This window comes from Orycteropus afer, unplaced genomic scaffold, assembly GCF_000298275.1.
Source record: "Orycteropus afer afer isolate SDZICR_OR568_19922 unplaced genomic scaffold, OryAfe1.0 scaffold00500, whole genome shotgun sequence".
NCBI lineage: Eukaryota > Metazoa > Chordata > Mammalia > Tubulidentata > Orycteropodidae > Orycteropus > Orycteropus afer.
In genome coordinates this window covers 1,096,362-1,120,021 of record NW_006922087.1, presented here as the reverse complement: position 1 = coordinate 1,120,021, position 23,660 = coordinate 1,096,362, and the positions used below count along the sequence as shown (strand labels likewise).

The window sequence follows — 23,660 nt, the reverse complement described above, 5'->3', positions numbered from 1 at the left end:
GATGAGGGGAAAAGGGGGAAGTTACATTTATTCCTTGCCTACTCTGTGCCAGCTTTTCACTTGTCTTGTTAAAGTGTCCCAGCACCTGATGAAGAGGAGATATCTGTTCCATTTTACTGGTGAAGAAACAGAGAAGAGACTCTTATTTTGTGATCCATTAGGGGCTCATGAACCAAAATCAGGGAGTCTAAGAATTTAGATGGAAAAAACCTCACATCTTAATTTTCACTAACCTGTAACTGAAATTTAGCCTCTCCTTCAATCACGAATGCAAGCCATACACAGCAGTGGTATTAGCAGTTCCTTACATTTTGTAGCCAAAAGTCCAGCTGGTTCTATATTTCATTACAGGCATTGCAGGCATTTTGAAATAGAATTTTGATCATTATCAATACTCTGAAATTATTGTGGCCATTAGACTTACCACTAGAATATTTTTTCTTTACTTAATATGTTAATGAAAAGGACATATATTACTTTATCACAAATTTGTTTTTTAAAACATTTTTATAATTGGTTTTCAATTTAATTGGCCCTTTGTAATCCTATGTATTTTATCTAATGCATTTTAAAACATTATACTGAGATGTCCATAGTCTTCAATAAACTACCAAAGGGGGCATGGTACAAATAAAAGATCAAGAACTGCTAGAGTGTCGGAGTAGTCAAAAGTCTTGTCCAAATTAGGGAAGTGAAGATGTGAATCCAGGTCTGGATAACTGACAACAAAATCTGCAGGGAACTTAGGACCAAAGGGGAAGAGAGGGGAAGATATAGTCTGAAAGGGATTTGACTCTGGCCAACCTCAGATGATTGACAGAAATAAGGCCAGGGTAGGGGGTGGTTGGGCCCTCTGGTGGCATAGTGCCAAAGGCATTTGACTGCTAACCAGAAGACTAGCAGTTCAAACCCACCAGCTACTCCTTGGAAGGAAGACTGGGCAATCTATTGCCATAGAGATACTGCCTCGGAAACCCAAGGAGGGCTCATTATGAGTCAAAACCAACTCGATGGCAGTGAGTTTAGTTTTTTTTTTTTTTGGTTAGGGAATGGTTAAAATGAGGTAGACTTTAACATCATTTAAATGACACAATGACATTTGAATGACATAAATAAGAGGCAGATTTTACCATCATTTAAATGACATAAATCACACAAACATACTCTCACATTGGAGTACTACACAAAAGTGAGAATGAATGAGCTACTAATGCATGGGATAACTTGGATAAGTCTCACAAACATGATGTAAAGTAAAAGAAACTGGCCACAAAAGTGTGCAAGCCATGTGATTCTAGTTAGACAAAGTACAAGAGCTAGTACTAATGGTAAAATTTGGTATTTCTGTTTTACTGGTGGACCATGAAGACAGAGAGAAATTAAATATCTTGATTGTCCAAATCCTTCTTGCCATGGTGGAGAAGTTGGAAGTGAAGTGGGTATACCTGACTATCCCCATGGTTTCTGGGTGTGGAGCTCTTTGCTCACATCTGTCCAAATGGAAAGCTACCTCACTGATAAAAAGCAAGTCCTTACACTGGCCCACAAGTATAATGAATAATTAAATGGTGTTATAGTTACACAATGGAATATTATTCAGCACTGAGAATAAATAAAATACAAGTAGATGCTATAACATGGTCAAATCTCAGAAACTATTTTGAGCAAAAGAATTTAGATATAAAAGAAAAAAAAATACTGTATGATTCAGTTTGTATTAAGTATTACCACCAGTTGACCCATATGTGCCAGAGTAGAACTGAGCTCCATAGTGTTTCCAATGACTGATTTTTCAGAAGCAGATCACCAGGCCTTTCTTGTGAGGCATCTCTGGGTGGACTTCAACCACCAACCATTCAGTTAGCAGCAGAGCTTAGAAACCATTTGCACCATCCAAGGACTAATACAAAACTCACTGCCGGTGAGTCAAATCCGACTCACAGTGACCCCTCCTTGGGTTTCCGAGGTGCTATCACTATGGAAGTAGATTGCCCAACTTTCCTTTAGAGGAGTGGCTGGTGGGTTTGAACCACCAGGCTTCTGGTTAGCAGTCAAATGCTTTAGGCATTACACCACCAGAGCTCCTGCAGTGAAAAATAGATAAACTAATATATGGAGTTAGAAGTAAGAATAGTGGTTACCCTTGGGGAGATAACTGGAAGAGGGCACTAGGAAGCCTTCTAGGATATTGATCATGTTCTGTTTATTGATCTGGCTGCTGCTTACACCCATATTTGTGCATATACAAAGATAAATGGCACAAACCACTGAAGCAGTTAGGACTCACACCAAAATCAGGGGTTCTGAGTTACACAATTTCTATTTTATGTTAATGGCACCTCTGTGGTTGTACAATTCTACAAGCCTGCCTAGAAGATTGCTGCTCCTACATCAAATCCAGGCATCTCGATATAGACAGGAAATTTGATATTGTTGCCAATCCCATGGCGTCATCTCTGGGACATCATTCACATAGAGCAGAAGAATAGCTGCCTTCACTTACTCAGGGTCCTGGATGGAGCCTCCCACACAGTGAAATCGCTCAGGTACAGTTTTCCAGTCTTTAGCCATTTTCACCATTGAGCCTGCATCAAGGACCCCATAGCCAAAGAGGTGATTAAACTCTAGGCCGACCCCATTCCGCCGCCACTGATGGACCTCGTCGTGAAGCTGGTTCCTCTTGGAGGTGAGCACAGTCAGATGCTGCATGTCTCGCCAGGTCAGAGCCAGACTGGATACAGGAGGGAGAAGATAAGAGAGCAAGCAAGGGCAAGGGGCAGGGTGAGAAATGAGAGACAGGAAGAGAGACATCATGACTAAGAAAAGTAATACCCAGACATAGGGCCCTTGTAACACTTTGGTACATCTGAAGGTCCCCCACCCCCAAGTCAAGGAAGGGTCCATGAGCTATTTATAACTATTTTATTTGTAAATTAAAAATATTTTTGTTTTTCTTATTAAAGCAAATTTATTTCAAAAGAGATTTTTTTGAATCCCACTAGGGTCGCCAGAATTGAGAAGACTGACAATAGATTGACAATTCTTTGTCAACTGTTGACAAAGAAGTTGAATAACTGGAATTCATCTACATTCCTGGTAGGAGTGTCAATTATTGCAACTACTTTCGATAACTAGGGAGCTCTGGTGCTGTAGTGCCTAAGGCATTTGACTGTTAATCAGAAGACTGGCAGTTCAAACCCACCAGCCACTCCTCGGAAGGAAGATGGGGCAATCTACTGTAATGACTGTCTTGGAAACCCAAAGAGGGGTCGCTATGAATTGGATCCAACTCGATGGCAGTAGGTTTGGTTTTGGGTTTTTGATTTGGATAATTAGTTGGCTGTATCTTCTAAGCTTGTCATATCCCTAAGCTATGGCTCAGACATTCCATTCCTAGGTGTGTACCCAACAAAAATGTGTATATATATCCACTAAACACATGTACTTGAATGTTCATAGCTCCAAACTGCAAAGCCCCCAAATGCCCATCTATAATAGAATGAATAAACCAATTGAGATGTAATTATAGAATGGAATACTACACAATGAGAATGAACGCACGATAGCTACTCCAAATAATATGGATGAATGAATCTCACAAGCGTGTTGACTTAAAAAAGTCAATCACAAAAGAGAGCATACTGTATGATTCCATTTGTTTAAAATATAAAAACAGGTGAAACTAAGCCATACGGTTAGAAGTCAGGTTAGTCGGTAGTCTTTTAGGATGATGACAGGAAGGGGACCCAAAGTGACTTCTGGGTGCTGGGAATGCTGTTTCTTGATATGGGTGCTGGATACATGAGTGTGTTCCACTTGGGAAAATCGAGTTGAACTCTGAACTCTTATGATTCGTGCATTTTCTTTGTATATATGATATATATAAACTACTTAAAAAAGAAAATGTGATTTTTCTTTTATAAATGTAAAACCAATATCACTTAATATAAAGAATAAAAATAAATATAAATGATTGATGGCTTTAAATTCAAGCCAGATACTCTTGTGTGCCAACGGTTCTTAGCCTGAGACCTGTTTGCTCTTTGTGAAAAGGAGGATCAGCAAGTGGTAGAGAGGTGCTAAAGACATGCAAGCACCAAGTGGAGAATTTCTCCTTGATGGAATTGACCATATTGAAAGAGAACTGAAAGCAAATAACTTCTTCACTGTGTGATTCCAAGTTTTTTAAATGATATGTTGATGTCTTAACTGAAATCATCTTAGGACCACCATCTTGCCATTTGGGTTGTGCCATTTGGGTAACTCTGACTTTGTAGATGGAAGCTGTGGCATGTTTGAGTGGACTTACTTTCCAAATAATTCTTCTCAAATGTGCAAACGTAGCTGTGGTATTTTCAAACACTGTTCCCTCTGTCTGAATTCTCTTCTCCTCCAACCCAATCTGGAATACTTTCACTCAGCTTGGAGAACTCAGGTATAATCTGTTTCCAGACATCCTGAAGCATCTCCTTGATGCGTTGTTTATAGTGCATTGCTATAGCCTTGATATATGCCCTTATCTCCCATGAGGCTACCAGTTCTTCTAGGATAGAGACAATATCTTCAGTATACTTGTATCCTGAGTACTGAGGACAGATCTTGGCACACTGTTTGTCCAGTGAATAAATGAATCTGCTTGCAAATGTTATGTCTTGTCAAATTAGTGTCTCATGTTACTCAGTATCTTTTTTTTTTTTTTTTTAACTACACATCATGACCCATTTATGAGCCAGAAAATCAACTTATTGCAAAGGTTCCCTACCTGCACTGCCCATTAAAATTTTCTGGTGGATCTAGGAAGACATTTAAAATCCCACTGGACACACCACTGACCAATGACATCAGAATCTCTGGAAGTGGAACTCAGGCTCTGGAAATTGTTAATACTTCACAGATCATTCCAAAGAACAGCCAAAGTTGAGAACCAATGATATAATGGATGGGACGACCATTAAACAAATGAAATGTAACAGAATAGGAAAGAATAAGTGTGCATTATGTGTAATATGGGAAACTATTATTTTTTGCCTTGTTACAGTATTAGTTTTATTATTTATTGAAAAAATATTTTATTGTGCTTTTGGTGAAAGTTTACACAGCAAATTAGATTTCCATTTGACAATTTCTACACAAATTGTTCAGTTTACATTTTTTCACAATGAGTCAACATTCTCTTAAATTGTTTTATGGTTGTTCCATTTCCAGTGCTCTACTTTCCCTACTCCCTTATCTTCTCATTTCTGTTTTATAGTAATTGTTGACTTTTTGGTCTTATATAGATAGTATTTTAATGGAGCACCATACTCATGGCTAATATCCTTATTTTGTGTACCAATCTGTTATTTCACTAAAAGGTGACCTTAGTGGATAGTTTCAGTTCAAGGTTTAAAGAGTTTAAAGATAATCTCAGGGAGTCCTTTGGTGTCAACTCCCAGTAAGTCTGGACTTTTTAAGAATTTGAATTATGTTCTGCATTCTTCTCCCATTCTATCAGGTTTCATCTGTTGTAGCCCTGATCAGAACCATTGGTAGTGGTAGCTGGGTACCATTTAGTTCTGGTCTCAGGGTAGATGAGGCCATTGCTCATATAGGCTGTTACCCCTGAAGATTTTTTATATATATATATATATTTTTTTCTGAGATTTTGGTTTCCTTCTTTTTCTTTTGCTCTTGACAAGTAGAGACAAATTGTATTTAGGATGGTGGCTTGCAAACTTTTAAGACCCTAGACACAACTCACCTCACTAGAATACAGAACATGAATTTTGTGATGCAAATTGACTGAGTTGTTTCATGACATTAAGGTCCTATAAGGCTTCAAACCCAGAAAACCATCTACAGGGTGTTTGGTTATGTCTCAGAAGTATATGCAATTGTGTCCTCTATGAATATATATAGGAGCTCTGGTAGTGTTGTACCTAAGGCACTTGACTACTAACCAGAGGGCTGGTGGTTCAAACCCACCAGCCACTCCTAGGAAGAAATGTTGGGCAATCTACTTCCGTAGTGATATCGCCTCAGTAACCTAAGGAGGGTTTGCTTTGAGTCAGGTTTGAGGGCACATAACAACAACAACATGAATATATATGGGAGCTCTTGTGGTATAGTGCCTAAGGCATGTAACTGCTAACCAGAAGGGGGTTGAACCACCAGCCACTCCTCGGAAAGAAGGTTGGACAATCTACTTCTGCAGTGATACTGCCTCGGAAGCCCAAGGAGGGGTCGTTATGAGTTGGATCCAATTCGATGGCAGTAAGCATGAATATATATGGTTGAATGTACATATCTGTATGTACACATACACATAGACACTTTTATCTGTGACAAATATATACTCACTTGTATACATATGTGCCTGTACACATATGTGCCTATATACCTACATATGTGACCATACTTTCTTTTATTGGTTATTGTTAGTGTCATTGTCAAATTATATGTATCATATTCTTTAGTACAAATATGCTTTTCTCTTGTGTGCTTCCAAGTGACATCATTTACTTTGATCAAGCTGTTTTCATTACACCTGCTTTCACTATCACCAAAAATAATAAGTATCTACCATCTAGAGGGGAGCTCTGGTAGTGTAGTGCCTAAGGCATTTGACTGCTAACCAGAGGGCTGGCGGTTCAAACCCACCAGCCACTCCTCAGAAGGAAGGTTGGGCAATCCACTTCCATAGTGATACCGCCTCAGAAACCCAAGGAGGGGTCACCATGTGTCAGGTTTGACTCAACAGCAATGATTCCAATTCACCCTCATGCATCCCTGGTAACCACTAAAGGTCTCTGTATACATATATCTATTCTTGTCTTCTTATAAATTGGGACCATATAATATTTGACTTATGTGATTGACTTATTTCACTTAGCATTATGTCCTGTAGATCCATCCATGTTATAATATGTTTTGGCGACTCACCATGGTTCTTTGTGGTTGAATAGTATTCCATTGTATGTATGTACCACATTTTGATTATCCATTCATCCATTGAAGGGTATTTAAACTGTCTCCATTTTTTTTTAAACTATTGTGAATAATGCTTCAATGAACATGTTGTTGTTGTTGTTATGTGCCGTCGAGTCAGCCCGGACTCGTAGCGACCCCTCCTTGGGTTTTCGAGGCAGTATCACTATGGAAGTAGATTGCCCCATTTTCCTTCCGAGGAGTGGCTGGTGGGTTTGAACCGCCAGCCTTCTGGTTAGCAGTCAAGTGCCTTAGGCACTGTGCTACCAGAGCATAGTTGTCCATATATCTGCTTGTGTCACTTCTATTAGGTCTGTAAGGTATATACCTAGGAGTAGGACATTCCATACAGTTTCCATAACGGTTCTGCCATTTTACAGTCCCACCAGCAATGGATAAGCGTTCCAATCTCCTTGCCAACATTTCTTATCTTTTTTTTTTTTTCATTTTATCAGTGGCATTTTAGTCAGGGTGAGATAGTATCTTATTGTAGCTTTGATTTGCCTCTAATGGCTAATGATCTTGAGCATCATTTCATGTATTTTCTTTAAAAATTGTGATTTGTGTGAAAATTTGCAGAGCAAATTGGTTTTCCATTCAATAATTCATACACATTTTGTTTTGTGACATTCATAGCCATCCCACAATGAGAGGACTCTTCCCATTTCCTTCCTGTCTTTACATTTGCCTTCATTCTTCTTTCCTATCCCTTCCAGCCTCCTGAGCTAAAGCCCTGGGCAAATGGTGCCCTTTGTATCTCATGTAGTTAGTTGTTCTAATGAGTGCATAACTTCCTGGTATTATTATTTACCCCATAGGCCTGGAATTTGGCTGAAAGTTGACCCATAGGAGTTCAGTTCAGTTCCTGGCTTGAAGGGTATCTGACAGCTATAGTCTCAGGGTTCCACCATTTTTCATCAGACCAATAAACATGATCTTTTCTCTTTTTTCTTTTTTATGATTTTGAGTTTAATTCCACATTTTTCTCCCATTCTATCTAGGACCACTTATTGTGATTCCTTTCAGAGTAGTCAGCTGTCGTAGCCAGGCACCATCTACTTCTGGTCTCAGGGTGGTGGAAGCTGGGGTTCATGTTGTCCATTCGTCCTTTAGACAAATTGTTTCCTTGTGTCTGATTTTCTTCACTCTTCTTCTCTCTGAATGCAGATAGACCAATAGTTGCACTTTAAATGGCTGCTCACAAGCTTTTAAGGCCTCAGTTGCACCTCATTAAAGTAGAATGTAGAACATTGTCTTTGTGGACTATGTTATGCCAATTGAGCTTAGTGTCCTCCTGAGACTATGGCCCTGAATTCTCAGGCTCAATAACTCATTTCCTCAAGGTATTTGGTTATGATTAAGAAGTTTTCATAACTTTGCCCCCTGTATGCTCCACTATATTCATGGATATATTTTCAGCACATATAAACACATATGTAGAGACATCTTCTCTCAAAAATACATATATTCATGGGTGTAGTACTATTTGCCTTCCACCTCTGTCCAGCTGGAGTGTCTTATCTATATATCCACTTATAGATTATTGTTATTGCTGGATTGTGTTTGTACTAGTGTTCACCTTTGCTGCCTTAACTGTTGTGCTCCTCTCCGTGTCTTCCTCTGGCTTGCGCTGACCTCCTCCTTATTATATACTGCCTTTCTCTTCACTCAAGTTAGTACGTGTCAACCCTCTAGTTAGTAATTTACCCTTCCATCTCCTCCCACCTCTGAAAAGCTTCAAAGAATGAATGATTCTTGCTGTGTGTAAACTTTTTCTTGGCTTTTTTACAGTAATGGTCACATACAATATTTGCCCTTTTCTAATTGACTAATTTCACTCAGCATAATGTCCTCTAGGCTCATCCATGTTGTGAAGTGTTTCCCAGATTCACTGTTATTCTTTGATGTTGCATACTATTCCATTGTGTTTATGTACCACAGTTGGTTTATACATTTATCTATTGAAGGACTCTTAGGTTGCTTCCATCTTTTTGCTATTGTGAATAGTGGTGTGATGAACATGAATGTCATACATATATATCTGTTTATGTCATGGCTCTAATTCTCTAGGGTATATATTTAGTAGTGAGATTGCTGGTTCATATGGTTTTTCCATCTACAACTTTTAAAGGAAGTCCCATACATCTCTCCACAGTGGTTGTACCATTTTTCAGTCCTATTTGCAGGCTATAAGGAATCCAGTTTCTCTACAGTCTCACCAGCATTTGTTGTTTTTTGAGCTGTGCTACTAATGCTGGGGTGAAATGATATTTCATTGTTGTTTTGATTTGCATCTCTCTAATGGCTAATGGGGAGCTCTGGTAGCATAGTGCCTAAAGGCACTTGACTGCTAACCAGAAGGCTGGCGGTTCAAGCCCACCAGCCACTCCTTGGAAGGAAGATGGGGCAATCTACTTCCGTAGTGATGCTGCCTCGGAAACCCAAGGAGGGGTCGCTATGAGTCGGGTCTGACTCGAAGGCATATAACAACAACAACAACAACAATGGCTAATGATCAAGTGTTTGTTAGCTACCTGAATGTCTTTTTTAGTGAAGCATCTGTTCATGTCCTCTGCCTATTTTTAAATTGGATTGTTTGTCTCTTTATTATTGAGATGTTGAAGCTTTCTATGAATTTTAGAGATTAGTTTCTTGTCTGGTATGTCATTGTCAAAAATTCTTTCCCAGTCTGTAGGTTCTCTTGTTATTCTTTTGGAGAAGTCTTTTGATGCCTGTTGTTGTTGTTATGTGCCGTCGAGTCGGCCCCAACTCATAGCGACCCCTCCTTGGGTTTCCAAGGCAGTATCACTACGGAAGTAGGATTGCCCAACCTTCCTTCCGAGGAGTGGCTGGTGGGTTTGAACCGTCAGCCTCCTGGTTAGCAGTCAAGTGCTTTAGCCACTATGCTATCAGAGCTCCTTTTTTGATGCCTATAAGTGTTTAATTTTTAGGAGGTCGCAATAGCTAGTTCATCTTCTGCTCTTGGTTACTTTTTTAGTTATGTTTAATAGCATCTTCATGCCATATATTAGGTCCTCTAAGGAGATGAGTCAATCTACTTCTGTAAAGATTTATAGCCTTGGAAACCCAATGGGGGCAGCTATGAGTCAGAATTGACTTGATGGCAGTGTTTTTTTTTTAAGTTTGCCCATATTTTTTCTTCAATGATCTTTATAGTTTTAGGTTTTATATTTAGGTCTTTCATGAATCTTGAGTTAGTTTTTCTATATGGTGAGAGATATGAATCCTATTTAATTTTTCTGCAAATGAATATCCAGTTTTGCCAGCATTTTTTGTTAAAGAGACTATTCCCCATTTAATGTGCTTTGTCCCTTTGTCAAAGATCAGCTGACCACAGGTGGATGGATTTACTTCTGGGTTCTCAATTCTGTTCCATTGCTGTATGGGTCTGCGATTGTACCACCACCAGCCACTACTATGGCCGTATAGTAGGATTTGAGATCAGGAAGTGTGAAGCCATCTACTTTGTTCTTTTCCTTTAGTAGTGTTTTGTTTATCTGGGGTCTCTTTCCTTTCTATTTAAAGTTGGTAATTAGCTTTTCCATCTTTTTAAAGAATGATGATGGAATCTGGATCAGGATTGCCTTACATCTGTAGATTGCTTTGCATAGTATTGCCATTTTTACAATGTTAAATCTTCTTATAAATGAGCGTGGTGTATTATTCCATTTATATAATTCTCTTGGTTTCTTCTAATAGTGCTTTGTAGTTTCCTTTGTACAAGTGTTCTGTGTCTCTCATGTATTTGTTGGCTGCTTGAATTTTCTCTTTGTTGAAGTGTCTGTTCATGTCTTTTGTCCATTTTTAAATAGAGTTGGTTGCATTTTTGAAGTTGAGTTGTTGAAGTCTTCTATATAGTTGAGAGATTAGACCCTTATCAGATATATCATTTCCAAAGATTTCTCCCAGTCTGTAGGTTGTCTTTCTACTCTTTTTGATAAAGTCTTTTGATGAGCATAAATGTTTAATTTTATGAGGTCCCATTTATAGTTATATTTGTTACCTTTTTCTTTTTTAAAAAGAGCTACCATACTTTTCTTCCAGGAACTTTATAGTTTTAGGTTTAACATTTAGGTCTTTGATCCATTTTGAGTTAGTCTTTGTGTATGGTATAAAGTATGGGTCCTGTTTCATCTTTCTGCAGGTACATACACAGTTTTGACAGCACTATTTATTAAAAAAGATTGTTTCTTCCACCTTGAATGTGTTTTGAACCCCTATTAAAAATCAGTTGTCCATAAATGTATGAGTTTATTTCTGGATTCTCAATTCTATTTCACTGGTCTATGAGTCTATCATTGAATCAAGCTGCTTTTATGACAGCGGCTGTATAGTATGCTTTGATATTGTGGAGTATGTGATTTCTTTCCTACCTTGTTCTTCTTCAGTAGTGCTTTGGCTATTCAGGGCTATGTTCTTTTCAATATAAAATGATAATTTGTTTCTCTATTTCAGTAAAGAATATTGTTGGGATTTGTATTTGGGATTATATTGTATCTGAAGATCACCTTAGGTGGTATTGACATTTTCAGCATATTAAGTCTTCCAATTCATAGCATAGGGTGTCTTTCCATTTATGTAGGTCTCATTTAGGTTCTTGTAGCAGTATTTTGTAATTTTCAATGCATAAGTCTTTTATGTCCCTGGTTAGGTTATTTCCTAGGTATTTTATAGTTTTGGGTGCTATTGTAAATGGCATTGTTTTCTTGATTTCCTTTTCAGAATACTATTTTTTAGTGTAAAGGAATGTAACTGATTTTTGTGTGTTGAATTTGTAGCCTCCAATATTGCTTTTTTGTGAAGCTTTTTTTTTTGGTGTGTGTATTGTGTTGCAATGCAAAACATGTTTCTCACTAAAAGACACAACCAAATAATTTTAAAAAACATTGTACTGTGGCTCTCTTCAGAAGTCAAATTATTCAAAGGACTAGGAAGAACATGGGAGCTCTGGTAGCATAGTGCCTAAGGCACTTGACTGCTAACCAGAAGGCTGGCGGTTCAAACCCACCAGCCACTCCTCGGAAGGAAGATGGGACAATCTACTTCCTTAGTGACACTGCCTCAGAAACCCAAGGAGGGGTCACTATGAGTCGGATCCAACTCCACGGTACATAACAACAACAACAACAGGAAGAACATAACTTATCTGATGAAATTTCATGACACACAAAGTTCATTGCTTGGAGCTTTGAATCAGAGCCAAAATATGGATCTGCTTTTATGGAAAAATTTTCAAAGAATGTCAATGCCTTTTTGATAAGACTCAAGGTGTATCTTGGATATAAATAGGGTCCCCTTGAACGCAAGTGAATGGTGTGAAACTTCCTGATGATTCTGGCTAAACATCAGTGCCACTGGAATGAGACTCTGAATTCTTTAAGCCAAGAGGTGTGACCAAAGGATGATCTGAATGCCCCAAGAGATGCCTGGAAGGTGGCGTATCTTCATGGGCACTAGGGGCTCTGCCACAAAAATAAGCTGTGCTTCCCAATGGCCAGAGAAGGACTCTCTTCCACACTTTTCCACAGATTTATTCTCATGGGATCCATGAGAGAGAAAGTGTCACAAGGAATTCTTACTTCTGCAATAGATCAGGGAATAGTCCATATTCCAAAGTGGCCAGCCCTTTGCATATATCTGAAAAGTAAAAGCAGGCTAATATCCTCTTCTGAGCAATTTCAGCATTGAATAAGAAGCAACTATTGTACAAAACTAGGTATTTTATCAACATGCCTTAAGCTTTAATTCTTCCAGACCATTTCAAGAATCCCAGATAATGGCTATTTAATAATAAAAACATATAATTTACAGAGTATCTAGAATGTAAAAGCCACTTGTTCAGGGTAGTAATATGTTCTTCTCAAATATTTTACATGATAATTGTAAAACCAAGATACAGATATGGGAAAAAAGTTATGCATAGTTAAATGAGTGCACACCTTCCTATTAAGTGTTTTCCATGTTCAGGCATGATTCTAGGGGGACAGATGAACAACTCAGTATTTAAAAAACTAAAGGACTCCCTGACAGGGGAAGCTCAGGCTTCTGAGGGAGTTGGTACCTGTGCTATCCCTGTGCAGGAACTGTGGTCCTCAAGTTCCTGCCATAAGAATCACTTAGGGGCTAGTGAAACAGGTAGTTCCTGTTCTCAACTCCAGTTCTCAGGATCAGCATCTCAGAGGTTGTGGGTCTGATAATTTGCACATAAAACAACTCCTCAAGTGATTGTTCTAAGATGGTGGTTCTCAGCCTTGACTGCACATGTGATCATCTGGTTAGTGTTGAAAAATAATGATGTCAGGGCCCAGAGATTTTGACTCCATGGACTTGTCAAAGCATATGGCAATTCCGTTAAGTAGCCAAGCTTGATCAAACTTATCCAAGGGAGTGTTTCCTAACTTGATAGATGGCCCTGGCATCCTTGTTAAAAATACAGCTTTCCAGATATTTGGAATCTACAGATTTGAGATGGACTTTGGAATCTGTATTTTTAACAAGCACTCCAGAGATTCTAACTATCAAGAAATGTGGGAAACTCTGACCCTTGGGGTCAGCAAGAATATCTTAGGAAGTGACATTTTAAGTTAAGGGCAAAGAGACTCATGAGAATGACTGAATGAAAAGACAGGGATGCAAGATCTCAGAGCAGAGAAAGTTCTGGAGGGAAGGATATAGAGAAGGGAGAATACAAGCATCAGGCAGGTGATGAACTTAAAACCTCTCTGCAGAGTAGGAGCATGAAGTATGAGCAGTGAAGGAGGGTTACCTGCAATGAGGCAGAAGAGGATGACAGAGCATTGTTGGCCACATTAGAACATTGAGACTTTTTCTCAATGACAGCCAGTAGGGCAGTGTGAGCCAGCTCTGAAATTTATTTAGAAGTATCACCAGGGAGAATGGTTTGGAGAAGTATGAGGCTGAAAGAAAGAACTGCAACTGTCAGAGGTGCTGCAGGAATCTGACTTGACCATAAGGAAGCCGGGAACTGTCACAAGGCACCACATGAGTAAGTTTCAGGTGAATTATGAGTAAAGATTGTGACCTTATTGCAGCTAGTGGAAACTCATTGGCTGGGCATGATCACTTGTGGGACCTTGTAATTTTTAGGAGTAAATGTTTAATTGCTAATAGACTGGCCTGAGACTACTCAGGATGGTCCACCTGGTTCTTGATTCAAAGAGAACAATCACATAGATCAAAGTAGAACCTGTTGTTGTTGTTGTTATATGCCGTCGAGTCGGCCCCGACTCATAGCGACCCCTCCTTGGGTTTCTGAGGCAGTATCACTACGGAAGTAGGATTGCCCAACTTTCCTTCCGAGGAGTGGCTGGTGGGTTTGAACCGCCAGCCTTCTGGTTAGCAGTCAAGTGCCTTAGGCACTATGCTACCAGAGCTCCTTCCAAAAGAGAGGTGAAGATGATTAGATTTTCATTTGGAGGGACCAGACTCCAAATAGAGTGGTCACTTAGGACAATGTGGAGAAAAATCTGGCCTGAAATGGCAGTGAACTTGAGTGAGGAGATTGAAAGATGCTTGGAAAACCCAGTCCAAAGCTGCTAGACTCCAGTGGCTGACAGAGAATCTTGTATCAGGGAAACTAGTAAGAGTTATTTTCAGTTAAGCAATTAAAGCTGGGCCCTGCAATAAAATAGATGCTTACAATGGTCCACTTCCAAATAACTGGCAGCATAGTATCTGCCACAGAGTTTTGCATTCATTGAAATTTACATATGATTTATCAACTTTCTGCCAAGAAGAATAAGTACAAAATACTGACTTTTTCTCTTTTGAGTTCTCTGTTTGTGAGGATTTTCCCTCATCATTATCTCTCAGAGTTCTGCTATTTACGGGATCAAATTCTTCTACAGCCAATTAACATTTTCCTTCTAATTATCAAGGCAGTAAGGGAGATTTAAGGAGAGAACATACATCTTCAAGAAACTGAAAATTGCAATGTTCTAAAGGTTGGGGGAAGAACTTCTACTAACACCTGGCACATTCTAGAAGCTATCAGGGGAATTTTAATCCATATACTTATAGGACATGATCTTTATTTAAACAAAGTAAGAAGTGTGAATCTGAGCAAGCAGCTTCATTTTTTTAGGTCTTGTTTTCTTGATACTTAAGAAGAGATATTTGGAGTAGTAAAAGATCTACCTGGTTTCTTTCAGCTTCAAAATTCTGAGTATATTCTCTAAATTCTGACAGGATTAAAAAATAATTCCAAAGGTCTGGGTTAATTCCAACCTGAGAAAAAGGATGCATTTATAAGTCCTGTGGCATTTTATCCACAGCCCTTGTCTGCCACTCCTGTAACCTGTAAGAGAAAATTCAGTTTACATGATGCCTTTGTGTAGCTGTGGTGGGGAAAACCTCCTCTTGAATGAACAGAAACCTGATTTTTGGCAACACATTTTAGAGAGAGCCAGTTCATTCACTGTGGCCCATTGCCATGGACAAAATGAGTGGTGGGATCCTCTACCATGATGGTGACCAAAGGAGTGGATGAGTTGTTGAGGGATTCTCCTATGCCCCATAATTAGGCTGAGTTGGAACTAGCCAACTCTAACCAGAATTGGAACTCCAGCACTTCAGGGTTGAAATTCCAGATATGCTATTTGCAGCTTGGAGATGTTACATTAGCAACCTGAGCCCCAGCCTTTACCTCTATGAAATGGTGCTAAAACCTTATAGGTTTGTAGTAGGGTGTAAACGTAGGTAATATGTATAAAGCACCCAGGACCATGCCTGGTGTGTAGTGGGCACTTGATAAAGAGTTTATCATTATTTATAATAATATCTATCTCATATATTGGGCATGAAGTAACTTAGAAGAGCTATTCTTTCCCAAATAAAGCACTGGTTGTAATGTGTATAAGTATGTAAAGGAATGCTTTTCAATTTTAAGACATTGGCAACCCTCAAACCAACACATACCCAATTAAAAACTGCACTTTCCCAAAAGTATATTTTGAAAACAGTGCTACAACATTCAAGGAGATCATAAGAACCTTACTGCTTATCTAACTTTTTATACTTTTATACTTTACAGGTAAGAAAATAAAGATTTAGAGGTGAGTTCACTTAGGTGCTTTAAGATGCTAGCAGTTGCCTTTCCTCTATCCATTCTCTTCTCCATTGTTATCAAGGTAAGCTCAATTTTACTTGGGAGAATGTGACCAACTAGAATACTACATTTCCCAGCCTACTTTGTAGCAAGGGTGGTCATGTGACACTTCTGGCCAACTCATTTGATGGTTCTGGTAATGAGATGTAAATAGAAGTCACTGTAGGGCATTTGGAAAGCCTAATCTTGGCTGGTTGACTTTTTATTTGCCCTTTGCTCTTTCCCTATTCTTGCCTGACGCATAGACATGATGGATAGAGCTCCAGCAGAATCTAAAGAACATGAAAATGGCAGACTAGAGAGCTAGAAAGAGCTGGCCTCCCTGATTTATGGTAGTGCCCTCATATCAGCCTTGGGCTTCCTACCTCCCATGTTTCACTTGAGAATGAAATAAATCCTTGTCTCCACTTAAATATTATTATTTAGATTTCCTGTTTCACATAGTGAAATTCAACCTTGACCTAATACTGAGATGAGACCTGGACAGAGCCCAGACTGCCAAGCTCTGTCTGAAAACACCCTGATTCATAGATTCCCAGAGCCATTGCCTTGTTGGTCATATAGACAGTGATTACACCCACCCCAGTCCATAGACTAGTCACAGCTGGCTGCTTATGTATTCTTTGGGAATAGGAGTTGGAAAGACAAATTACTTGGCCAGTTGGGCTCCAGGACCCACTCAGGCCTCTAATGGTTTCATCTTTAGGAAATACACATATATATGAGTAACTTTTGGTTTCTGTACTTAATAGGGCAAGAGGACCAAGTGAAATGCTTTGGCCAGTGTCCATCTCATGGTGTCCTAAATTTTCCACCTGACGTTTGTTAGAAGAATCAGTTTGACCAGTTCCAAAGAGACAGGTCACTTGTAATTTGGGCCTTATCAGTAAAAAGGAGGATACTTATGCGTATCTGTTTGAATGCAGAGAGTTGGATTAGATAATCTTTTGAGGTCCCTTCCTACTCTGGGAACCAACTCTCACCTCCTTTTGCCAATCAGAAAACACACTGCATATGTGAAGAGAGACAAGCAGGATTGCCTGGAGATCACTGTTGGAAGCTCAGGTTGCTTAGCAACAGCTGACAGGGATGGGGAATTCAATTTTCCTTCCGCAGGAGTCTGAACCCAACTTCTCATAAGTTGCTGAGTCCTAGCATCTCAGAAAGCTCCTCACGCAGCTGGGTGTTACACGTACACTGCTTAGTGCCCGAAGCTGAATGTTCATTTCTTGAATATAAACCAGCCTCTTGCTGCACTGACAGAAAATAGAGCAACAGATGGACAGGTACCTCCACTGAGGCTCAAATCCAAGATGGATCCAGCAGTTGCCATAGGTGCCTTCCTGTGGGAGGTGGAGACCATGGAGAATGTTTCCTCTTCTTCCCTGTAGCTCGGAAGCTTTCCCCCTAATGCCCATTTCTTAGTCTACATGTGTGACTTCACCCACCTTGTCTCAGTGTTAACAAGGGAATTCCTGTAAATTAACAGTTCTTGAGCGTGAGCACCATGTGATCCACATGTTCTGAAATACCTTGGTGTATACTCAGCTTGATGGTGTTGTTTTTTTCTTCATCTAGTTCATTGGGAATATTATTGGGTAAAATAGCCAATGAAGATACAGAGGATAAAGGGTTGGGTTCCATGAAGAAAGACATCTCTTTTGTGCCTTTATTTAGCATCTGAGTAAGTAGTTGATATATGCTGCTGAGTGTCGGGGTTTTGTGCACTCCTTGAGGTGTGATGTTGTAAGGCATTTGGGCCCCTCATACATAGAGAGTAATATGTGTCTGTGTGTGTATCATTTAGGGCAAATGGCTTATTTAGAGATGCTCACCAGAGTTCATTGACCCTGATTAGCTATCACCCTTATGTTTGCCTCCTTGAACCCCTGGTAAGTGAGTGGGGAGACACATGTTAATCCACCCTGCAAAGCTGACCCTGGGCCCACACTTGTAAACATACTTAGCCTCTAAAGCCAGTGCAAACACGCCAGCTGCCTCAGGAGCAGCTGCAGATGTTCCAGAATGTCTGAGAGTGCAGTTGCCGTACAAATCTGTGGTTGCCTAGAAGGGAAGATATTGATTAATGAGTGAATAAATCACAATGTTTGAGCTCCAAAACAATATGGAGGAGAGGATTATCTTTTTATTTTATTTAAATCATGCCTCTTTCTGAAGAACATTAAGATGAGGCTAAGGATAAGCTTAGTATTCACCTACTTATGCATTTTTCCAGAAATTTTATCTTTCAGCTTTTCAGTAGCCCATGCAAAAAGGGACACATGTTGAGTTATAGTTAGTGTCTACAAGATAAAAAATAGTTAATTTTTCAGAGAAGCAAAACTGTGGCTATTCTAGAGACAAGAAAAACATTTTCTTACTGGATCCTAAAAGGAAATACTGTGTGGTGGAATGACAAATCAATCCACCAAAATATTCAAGGCAGTGGTGAGTTTTGCTGCATTGGGACAGACTCAGAAGGCCTGAGGGTCATTGCACTAGCATTTGTTTTACTTTCATAAAGGAAACAGTAGTACAGCCAAAGAGAGAAGTACAACTATGCCCAACTATAATTTACCTAGAAAAAAATTTTTTTCTACATCTAGAATTCATCTTTCATAGAGAGATGATGAGACATGATGAGCCAATATTGGAGGGGGAACCACTAAATTCACTTCCAAAGAGAAAAACATCATTTTCAATGATTATGAGAGCCAAGGGTTTCCTTGAGTTCATGTATGTAAAAAAGAAATTAGTTGCTGTTGAGTAGATTCAGCTCATGTATGTCAGAGTAGAACTGTGTTCCAAGGGGTTTTCAATGGTTGTGATCTTTCAGAAGAAAAGTGCCTTTGGGTGGATTTGAACTGCCAACCTTTCAATTAGTAGTTGTGCTACTCATGACCTAAGATCATGGATAAACAACAGGAATTCTCTCTCCTCTGTTGGTATGTAAGATCCTCAAGCAGGCCTATTATTTTGAGGAACAAAGACTATCAGGGAGGTTTAAAAGCATCAGTTGTACAAAATTATAATATTCAGACAGAACTCAGTGTCTCTTACAAACCCAGTAGAAAGAGGACCATAGGTAAGGGTTGAGGACAAATGGACATCAAGGTCACTGTGGGGTCCGTACAATAGACAGTAGAGCTTCTAGTGGGAAAGGCAAACTATGAAATGGAATAGGACTGAGGCCTCATTTATTCATAACTTTCTGCTCTGCTCTTCTCTCTTTTTGTTCATATAGCTTGTGGGATAAGAGGGGCTGAAGGTTTTCTGCTTGAGAAGAGCTAACCCATCCTCCAACCTCCCCAAGACCCAGGGGGACCTAGGAAGGCTCAGGATGAGATTTCTTCTCAGCAAAGGGCTTTTCATGGCTGACATGAAAGCCTGGCAACTCATTAAGGTTGAGAGACAGATAGGAATTTCAGATCAAAACACTAGTTGGTAATAATGATTTTGTTTTTAATAATGATTTTGTGCTTTCCTTCTCCCTTGGAAGCCCTGGTAGAGGTGATGGTATGTCAGGATGTAATTCATTATGACCATTGAATCACCTATTATATTTCTGATTTGGAGGTCTGAGGAAAGGCTGATATGTGAGTGAGAGAACCTGGGAGATGAAAAGATCCAAAAGGGGTCATTATATTCTAGGTTCCAGTTAGCCAGGAAAAGCTGTGCAAAATGCAATAAATAACCTAGCTCTGTGATTCTTAATCTTTTTTTTAATTGAAAAATCATAGATCATTTCTAAAATATGATGAAAATCTCAACTCTTCCCCTGAGAAAATACATGTGGGCCAATTTTAGGTGGTTATGGACCCAGAAAAGTCCATCCACAGAGGCCATTTTAAAAATACAGTAATAAATGGATGGGTTCTTAGCTCAGACAGGTTGGTGGTGTGATGCCTTAATGCTCACAATTAGTTCTGATATGTGACTTGCCAGGGCAACTTACTGATAAAAAGGGTTTCTCATTCTTTGTAACCCAAAACAATTATCAAGAAAGACAATCTATGGAAAATGATGGTAAAGTCATCATGTTCTTGCTTCCATCTTGCATATACCATGTCTCTACCTTGATAACAAAGCTTGGTCAGACACTGTAAAAAAAATAAGTCATCCCCTCAGAACACTTGCTAACACTCTTTTGGAAGAGAAGGGAACACAGTGATTCCCTGCTCCCACGAATCACACAGGTGTCCTTGCCTTTCACCTGTATCAACTGGAGGCTTGGTAAGATCTGAGAACAAGGACAGGAAACTGGCCACACTTACCACGCCAGCTTCAGGGTTCCGCTTCCTCCCATTGCTGAAGGTGGAGGCCAAGGTAGAGGAGCAGCTTTCATCATATAGGGCCGTTCTGCCATCGTTGATGGCCGAGTTGATGGAGATGGTCCACATGCTGGAGGCGTAGCCATCACAGTTACAATCATCATAGCTGCCGCCATCCCCAGATGCCCATACATAGATGCTGCCCTTGCCCCCTCGGCCCTGAGGGATAGATAGAGAGACAGACAGAGAGATGAGGATATTCACCTCATCACCCATTGTATAAGGGTTGACCCAGCCTTGGGAGTGTCAGGGATGTGGGCTTTCTCAGCAGCTGAAGGAAATAACTGAGTTGTTTTTATCTGTGGTTGAGAACCATTATTCTTCTGGCAGGGAACTGTGGGATTTTCTTTTTCCCCCAGTACTACCTTCAAAAAAGCCATAAAGATTTTGCAATAAAATAGTAAAAGTATATGGAAAGTTAAATGAAAAAAATTCTCTCTAGGTGTGATCATTGTTATCAATTCTTACATATATTTACAGATATATTTTGGTGAAAATTTATACTTAGATACATAAGACATTTAGGAGATCTGGTAGCTTAGTGCCTAAGGCATTTTACTGCTAACCGGAAGGCTGGTGGTTCAAACTCACCAGCCATTCCTTGGAAGGAAAGTTGGGCAATCTACTTCCATAGTGATACCACCTCAGAAACCCAAGGAGGGGTTGCTATGATTCGGATTCGACTCGATGGTAGTGCACTGCATTGTGTTGTATTGCATATATAAGACATTCATAATAGATACGTACCTTTTATATAGTTATACATTATATATATTCACATATATGATATGCACCTATTTTAAATATAAAATACATATTTTACACTGAAATATATAAATTTTATATATATATATATATGGCAATCTACTTCTGTAGTGATACTACCTCGGAAACCCAAGGAGGGGTCACTATGAGCCAGATCCGACTTAAAGGCACATAACAACATAATAACATATACACACACACTTTCTTTTTCCCAATTAGATAATATTATAATTCTTTTAGGTACAATATTATATGACATTTTACTTGTGTAAAGGAGCATCAAATATAGGAAGTCTAATATGATCAAATAAATCATATAGCAAATATAACTTTAAACACAATAATGTGCACAATGATTGTTTATTCTTGTTGTTAGTTGTCTTTGAGTTAGCTAGTTATAAATGGCAAATGTTATCATAAATACCTACAGTTAGCACTGAACTTCTACTCTAACCATGTTCTTATGCTTTATCTGTTCTTTTTCCATTCACTGTCTTCTACGACTATTCTGTATCTCAACAACCCAGAATTGGGCCATTAGCATCTTTCTACTTTTTCACCACTGAGGCAGTAGAGGTTGGGGTACTCTATTTTCATCTGCAAGTGGAGGGTGAAAAGGATAGCAGTGATTTAGAATAGGAGGTGAGGAGCAGTATTACAGCCTCCACTCACTCTACAACCTGTCCTAGGGCAGCTCAGTGACCCTCTAGTGTGAGCAGTGAAACAGAAGATATTGATAAAGGCTGCCATGCCTGGTCCTAGGTTCCGAGGTCCTGACTCAGTAGTTTAAGGGGAGAGATGCCGGAAGTAGGCAAGATGGACTAGGTTACCTCCGAGGCTTCTCTGTCTCTGACAATGAGAAATTACATTTTGTGTTGCTTTTAACAGGAATTGGAGTTAATTAGCCTGTGAGTGATTGAGTCAATAAGTCAGCAAATATCTATTAAAGTACTAGCTGGGAATGGTCCACAGTGTCTTGGTGAATTGACACTGGAAAAACTCCACTGACACAAGCAACTGGTTTCAGAAACCAGGACAGAGGAAGAAATGCGTTAGTGCACAGGATCACAACTTCCAGACTCAGAAAGTGAAACTCATGTGAATCAGGATAAGTGGATAAGGCCAATTATCTGTGAAACCTGAACCAGTTCACAAATAGGTTGCTAGTGAGATGAAGCAAACTTTGCTAAAATGAAATCAATGCTAAAACAATTTAACCTTGGTATAGGGAGCATTTGTGACACCAATTTTTTCTTCTTCTTCACCTTCGTGTAGGGAGAGTTTGATCATGACACCAATTATTCATGCTTCCCAGTATTCATGTCCCTTTGCCATATGACTTTGCAGCTTCTCTAACTAAGAAACAGGTCTAACACCTCCACCTCCAGCCCCCCCTCCCCCAATCAGGGATGGCCTGTGACTTTCTTTGGCCAACAGAATGTGGTGAATTAATCCTGTGACACTTCCAAGCATAAGTTCTTGTCTTAGGCTGAGCTCTCTAGAGAAGCAAAACCAGAAAGACAGAGAGAGGGGGGTGGGAGATTGAGAGAGGGAGAGAGAGAGAGAGAGAGAGAGAGAGAGAGAGAGAATTGGTTTATTTCAAATAAATGGCTCACATTGTTGTGGAGACTGGTAAATCCCAAGGCTATTGGTCAGGCATCAGGCTGGAGGCTTCTCTTGATTTATATAGCTGCAGGGGCTCAGATGTCAGGCTGCTAGCTCATGGGCTGTGGTGGCCAGCAAATCCCAAGACTGTCAGGTAAGACAACAGGCTGCTGGCTCATAGGCTGCAGAGGCTGAGTCCCAAGAACTGGAGGTCAGATGATGATAAGCCAGATAGATGCAGGATCCAGAGGAAACAAGCAACTTTTCCAGAACATCCATATATATATATTGGACAGAACATCCATATATATATTAGATGCAGGCCACACCCTTGAGGAAACACCCCTTACAACTAATTAGCTGATCACATCATGGGGGATGATTACATACATATATTACATAACTATCAAATTACATTATTACATAACTGCCAAATGACACCAATACATAACTGCCTAATTATATCATTAAATAACTGCCAGACCACTGAAAATCATGGCCCAGTCAAGTTACATAATCTTAACTATTACAATCCACCCCTTGTCAATTTAACACCTGTACACATCTCCTTAAAGTGTATACGATCTCTAAACAAAGAAAATTACAAAGTCACACTTGCACCTAGCATGATAAAACTAATATGCACTAGTTCCATCTACATCTTATATTTTATAAGGGAGGGAAAGAAGCAAAAATAATTGCTACATGTATATTTCAAACCCACCAGTTTCTCTGTGGGATAAAGATGAGGCAATTTGCTTCCCCAGATTTACTGCTTTTGAATCCCTATGGGGGTCACTATGAGTTGGAATCAACTCAATGGCAGTGGGTTTGGCTTTGATGTA

At 39.5% G+C, this 23,660-nt stretch overlaps 1 protein-coding gene across 1 annotated transcript in view; it reads right to left on the bottom strand.

The window, feature by feature from the left end:
* The window catches only part of PCSK2 (proprotein convertase subtilisin/kexin type 2), a 495,543-nt gene that overhangs the window by 18,566 nt on the left and 453,317 nt on the right, over positions 1-23,660 (bottom strand). Inside the window, exons 9-11 of the mRNA XM_007955378.2 lie at positions 20,389-20,604; positions 18,078-18,178; positions 2,504-2,731 (exon numbers count right to left, since the gene is read on the bottom strand). Of these exons, the coding sequence (XP_007953569.1) occupies positions 2,504-2,731; positions 18,078-18,178; positions 20,389-20,604 (545 nt within the window). The remainder of the gene's footprint in view (positions 1-2,503; positions 2,732-18,077; positions 18,179-20,388; positions 20,605-23,660) is intronic.